This window comes from Molothrus ater, chromosome 12 (assembly GCF_012460135.2).
Source record: "Molothrus ater isolate BHLD 08-10-18 breed brown headed cowbird chromosome 12, BPBGC_Mater_1.1, whole genome shotgun sequence".
NCBI lineage: Eukaryota > Metazoa > Chordata > Aves > Passeriformes > Icteridae > Molothrus > Molothrus ater.
This window is the reverse complement of record NC_050489.2, coordinates 13328008-13333876: the sequence shown is the minus strand read 5'-3', so window position 1 is coordinate 13333876 and position 5869 is coordinate 13328008. Positions and strand designations below refer to the sequence as shown.

The 5869-nt window shown below is 54.0% G+C and overlaps 1 protein-coding gene across 1 annotated transcript; it reads right to left on the bottom strand.

Moving 5' to 3' along the window:
• Window positions 1–1250: 1250 nt before the first annotated feature.
• On the bottom strand, window positions 1251–5869 carry MLKL (mixed lineage kinase domain like pseudokinase). The gene is made up of 10 exons (XM_036390514.1): window positions 5413–5869; window positions 5124–5237; window positions 4848–5022; window positions 4649–4746; window positions 4388–4523; window positions 3784–3868; window positions 3241–3389; window positions 2994–3043; window positions 2384–2524; window positions 1251–1303 (listed from the first exon to the last, which is right to left on the bottom strand). Exons 1-10 carry the CDS (start codon window positions 5867–5869, stop codon window positions 1251–1253), a joined length of 1458 nt encoding a protein of 485 aa, XP_036246407.1.

The window sequence follows — 5869 nt, the reverse complement described above, 5'->3', positions numbered from 1 at the left end:
CAGCCGCCCGCTCGAGCGCCGCGCCGCCCCGCCCCCGCCGCCCTATTGGCTGGCTGCCACCCCCACGCCGGCCGCCATTGGGCGAGAAGGAGTCTTTTCCACTTTTTCATTGGCCAATCGCTCTGACCGTCTGTTCAACGGAACTGGGAGGGACGGGGCGAGAAGCAGGGACGTACGGCGTGCTCTGATTGGTCAAAGCGCCGCAGTGAAGGCCAGCTGATTGGGCAACGAGACTTCTGACGGCATAGGGGGCGGGGCAAGAGCAGGGGAGCGAGTTTTCATTGGCGGAGACGCCGCGTTAGAAAAGAGCGGGAACACAAGTTCATTCAAACCGGGGGAGGTGGGCGGGGCCTCTCCACGGCGGCGGGGCGGGCCCGGGGTGAGCGCGGGAGAACCGGGGGGAACCGGGGAAAACCAGGGAGAACCCCGAGGTGAGCCGAGCGGAACCGGAAAGCATTTGGGGGGAACCGGGGGGAGCCCAGGAGAGCTGGAGATGGCCCCGGTGTAGCCGGGCCCCGGCGCCTCCGTGGGCAGAGGCGGGGAGAATGGCGGGATGGGTCAGGTTGGAAGGGAGCAGGGTGAGTCCTGTGCTCCCAGCTCCCTGCTCAAGCAGGATTGTCCCAGAGCACTTTCACAGCATTGCATCCAGATGTTTCTGGACTATCGCCAGTGAGGGAAACTCCACACCTGCTCTGGGCAATGTTCCAGTGTATGATCACCCAACAGTAAAGAAGTTCTTCATATCCGAGTGGGATTTCCCATGTATCATTTTCTGCCCCTTGGCTCTTGTCTATGGCTGGGCTCCACCCAGCAGAGCCCGGTCCATCGTCTGAAGCCTCTCTTCAAACAGGGACAGGCACTGATGGGGTCCCCTCTCAGTCGTCTCTTCTCGAGGCTGAACAGGTTCAACTCCCTCAGTCTTTTGTCATAAAAGAAGCTGAGTTCCATCCCTCGGTTGTTCCATCCCTCTACTCCCCCTTGGCTTCTTGGCAGCCTCTCTTCAAGTCACCTCTCTCCCCGCTGCCTCCAAGGCCGCCCAGGCATGGCCCCTTTGCCAGGGGAAGGTGTCACACACAGACACAAACAGGAGCCCTGGGTTTGTGTCACACACAGACACAAACAGGAGCCCTGGGTTTGTGTCACACACAGACACAAACACAGGAGCACTGAGCCACCAGTCTCTGCAGAGGGAAGAGGGGCCAGTGGCACCCCTGGGCTTGCTCCTGGTCATCCAGCCCCCTTTTCCTTGGTTAACTTCCTTGGTTCCTTCTTTTCTCCAGGTCAGCCAGCGAGTCCACAATCTCTGCAAAACACAAGCATGGCATTAACCAACACAGAGATTTGTGGTGGGCTTATTGGGGTTTTTTAACAGATGAGAAGAGGCTTTCCCTCACTGATGAGGATCAGGACATGGAGTCACCGTCTCCTGGGGCCAGCACAAAGGGGCAGGGGTTAGCAGGGGACAGCCTGAGCGGACAGCCCAGCACACAAAGACAAGTAGCTGTGTTTGTGTAAATACCCTTGTGAACAGCTGCAATAAACTGTCCTTCCAGCTCAGCACCACACAGTGGTAGGTGTTGGATTAGGGTCATATTAGGGTAATAAAGCCATCCTGTTTCCTCAATGTGACTTTGTCAACATCCCTAATGATCTTTTGGAATTTTCTCTTCTCTTTCTGTGCCAGGGAGGTGCTGGTGGGAAATGGAAGCACACAGATGTGACACTCAGTGGTTTCTTGGGCACATTTCCCACATCTCTTGTATGGATCTGGTCCCATAGGATGGAGTGCATGAAATTGAAGGAAGTTTTCTCCCCTTAGACAGATGAACCAAGGGAAGGATATGAGCTCTGTGACTTCAAACATACCAGAAACATTCCTCTATAATTTCCTGATGTTGCTGTTGCATCTCCTGATGGAGAACAGTTACTTGTCTGATCAGACACAACCCAGCTTCAGAGACAGTGAAAACTTCCCTGTCATAGAGCAATGCCCAAGACTGTAATTTACTGCTAAAGCCCAAGGCAGGAAATGTTCCTGCAGAGTGTTGTGGCTGCTCCTCCAGCTTATGGGATCTGCAGGACCTGAGTAGGGATTTAACTCACAGACCTCGACTTCCTGCTCCTGCTTGTCTATAGAAAAACCAACTTTTATGTGACACCAAATAAACAAACAGCCTGGAGATTATTGTCATGGCATGGGTAAACAAATGTCAGTGTGTGAGGTCTGGAACTGGGGGACTTGTTAGCATAAAAAGGAAGGTCAAGGCAGGACCCCAAAACACAAAGCCGGGCAAATTCTTTGGGAAATAAGGGGCAAACTGCCTGCTGAAGCAGCTGATGAGGGATGCACAGGGCCTGTGGAGCAGGTGTCTGGGACACTCACCCTCGGCAGAAGGGCGCTGGGAAGGGTCAAAGGCCTGGCACTGCTCAATGATTTTCCTCAGATCTTCGGGACAATCTTCCCCAAGAGGGTCCCAGTAATGGTGATTGCAGATTTTCTCCACGATCTCCTCAGGAGTGCAGCCTGGACAACAAGTGCAAACAGGAGTGTCAGGATGGAGCTCTGCTGCCACAGGAGGGTGCTGGGGAGGGAACCCAGCACAAAGCCATGCCAAGAGCCTGCCTGCAGCCTGTGGCAGGGAGAAGCCAGCAGGGAAGTGACCCAAACTCCATCTGCAATGAATCCACTGTATTTGGTGTGACACTGTTGGGCTTCAATAGAGCAAGATTGTGTTTATGCTTAACTGCCCATGACCATCCAATAGAAACAAAAATTATTTGCATGTTTGTTTGTGGTTTAAGCAGGTTGCTAAAGTACTGCAAGCTGTACTTTGCTATATTGGAGTTTCAGGAGAAGCTGTCAGACACACCAGGCACTGCCACTGGCACCTGCCTGGGATGCTCAGGGAAGGAGCAGGGAGCATCCAGTGCCGGGAAGGAACCACACTGTGCCATGAGGCTTTTATGCAGGGAACCAGATACTCCTGTCTCACCTTCAAATGGGATTTTGGAGGTTGCAATCTCTGCCAGAACGATCCCAAAGCTGTAAGGAGACAAGCAGGAGTCTCAGTATTCATTCCACCATGTATTCCTCCCTTCTAGTGGAGAGGACTGCTGGGCTATGCCAACTGGAAGCATCTGTGGTGTGCCTGATAAAACCTGGCCTCCTTCCATAGCTCAGCAGCCTCTCTGCCAGACACCTGCCTGCTCACAGGCATCTCCTGGGAGGGACAGACACACCTGTATATTTCACAGGGACTCTTGTAAGGGTAGTTGATGTCTTTCAGGTTCTCTGGAGCAATGTAGGCCAACATAGAGACTTGCTTCCAGTCCTTCTTGGCTTTCCTCTTGATGGATGATTCTGTTTCACACAGCTCAAATCCTGACAGCTGATTGAGAGAATGAGAGAGAGAAAAGGAGAAGTAGAAACCTGTGGTGCAGCTAGACTGGCCCAAGATGGAGAAAACAGAGCGAGATGCCCTGGGCAGCAAAGGCTGGAGTGCAGCTGTGTGTGCTGCCCAGCACGGGTCCCTTCCTGCAAGCAAAACCAGAGGTGAAGGTGAATTGCCCCAGCTTCAGCTCATCCCAGGCTGGATGCTTTAGGGGCACTCACTTTGCTGATGATAAGACCAAGATAGGGAGGTTTAAGTGCCTAAAGTCATGGAGGAGGTGCCACTACCCCATTTTATCCTGGACCATCACAATTCCCTTCAGTGTTGGTGGAGGGAGACATCCACAAAACCATTTAAAACTCCCAGAAGCATCTCCAAGTGTGTTGCTTACCTTCACACAGTAATCCCCAGCCACCAGGAACTTGCTGCTGCAGATGCAGCCGTGGAGTCGGGACTTCTCCCCTGTCTGGTGCAACCTGCAGATGGATGGAACCAAGGGCAACACATGAGGATGAGGATGATGAAGGACTGACCCATGCCCACCTTGGTGCCCTCTCCTGCTGTGGAGGGAATGACTGACATGCAATCAGAGAAGCCAGCAGCTCTCTGCCTGTCTTGGTGGATCACCCCTGCCAAGCCAAGCTTTCCAGCAGGGCAAAGTACGAGCCTTGTGGATGAGCAGGACCTGTAAGGAGAGCTGCCATGCTGCAGGGCACTTCCAAATCTGCCCTGTGAATCTGGGGAAGGGGATTTCCCCCTTCCAGGCTTTTGCAGCCTTGAAGCCAGATGTAGGGGACAGTGCCCAGGGTAGATGGGAGCTTTTGCATCCAAATCCACTCCCTACCCCTACACCAGCCTCCCATCCCAGGGTCCCAAGGTGGTGTCACTGGGAATCAGTGTCTAACAGGAAACCACGGCTTACTCTGAGATACCAGGAAGCTGCACTCAGCTTTTGGATGATCAGGTGAAGTTACTCTGATTACACAGGTGCTCACCTGTAAAGGCCTCTGGCAGCTCCCAGGGCCATCCGAATGCGGATGTCCCAGGAGAGGTTCTGCTGCTTGTTCAGCACGTCCCGCAGCGTCCCGTGCTTGCAGTACTCCATGACGATGGAGAAGCAGGGGCTCCCATCTGCAAGGCAAAATCATCCTGCCTTGTGCCACCTCCTGGGAGGGGACCACAACAAGGCACGTGCCACCAGCCAGCACTGGGGATGGCAGGGGAGGAAAAGGGTGACATTAATGTGACACCCCTACCATTCTCCTCAATGCAGATCCCGTACATGCGAAGGATGTTTGGAGACTCAAACTTCTTCAGGGTCTGAATCTCCTTCTCAAAGATGTCTCTCACCTTGCTGTGGAAATGGATAGTGTGGTGAGATCCCTGGAACAAGGCATGGCACAGTGCTGTGCCACCCTCCTGGGGCCACACTCGTTCCCACCCAGGACAACTCACGCTGGGTCAGTGGTCAGTGGCCTCTTGAAGGTTTTGATGGCAACGGGGTACTTGAGGTACTCGCCCTCGTAAAGGTCGTAGCTGTCTGTGTCCTGCAGGTGCCTGTGGAAGGTGAGCTGGTCTCGCTTGATCTCAGTGATGTCTTCTCTTTTACCAACGTTGACCTTCTTCAAGCCTGCTCCCACCACGTGCCAGAAGGGAACAAGGGACACATTAGGCAGGGCTTGGGGGGAAAGGACACAGTGCACAGGGTGAGGTGGTGTGACATCGACTTACGCTCCATCTCACGAATGACTTTGTTCAGCTCGCTTTTCATCCAGTCCATCTTGCTCTCCATACATTCCCTGTCGATGTAGATCTCCTCAAGAACATCTTTGGGCTCCTCAGTACCTAGGGAGAGAAACGAGGAGAGGTTGGGCCACTGGATGAACAAGCATGACTGTGTGGTTTGTTTCTTTCATGGTTTAAATGGCCCCTCATGGCCATCAGGCCAGAGCTTGGTAACAGCTGGAGAGAGGGGCCAACCACCAGTCACAGGTTAGGAGGGTTTGCTAAATGCACTCACTTGCAATCACCTGGTCCAAGAAAGCTCTGTCATCCCTCAGGTCCTCGGCATCCTGCCTGCGACACGTCTTTGACTGGAAAGCTTCCAGGAAAGCCTGCTTCTGCTCTGCCTGCAGCAGGAGGGAGAGCCCCTGGGCAATGTCCTCCAGGCTTTCGTTCACCCAGACAAACTCCTCACCAGTACTTCGGGCTCGCAGGAACTTCTGGATCCAGCTGGTCTGGCTGTATTTCATCACCAGTTTCTGGGCTTCCTCCAGGGCCTGGAGCAGCTTTTTCATCAGTTCCTCTTCGTGGTGGGAGATGTGCTGTCGTGGCTGAGCCCTGAGGATCCTCACGGGCTCCAGCAGAATCTGGATGCGCTCCACGAGGCGCTGGCACTGGTGCTTGCAGCACTTCACCTGCTCGAATTGGGCATGGATGGCCTGGGCCACAGACAGGACCCTCTCCACGATGTCCAT

Bases quoted from the DNA above. Each gene is read 5' to 3' on its own strand.
- MLKL (XM_036390514.1), bottom strand. From the start codon at position 5,869: ATGGACATCGTGGAGAGGGTCCTGTCTGTGGCCCAGGCCATCCATGCC. The intron at 5,238-5,412 runs GTGAGTGCATTT...TTCTCTCCCTAG, and splicing joins CTTGGACCAGGTGATTGCAA to GTACTGAGGAGCCCAAAGAT. The intron at 1,304-2,383 runs GTGAGTGTCCCA...TGTGTTTTGCAG, and splicing joins CCAGCGCCCTTCTGCCGAGG to AGATTGTGGACTCGCTGGCT.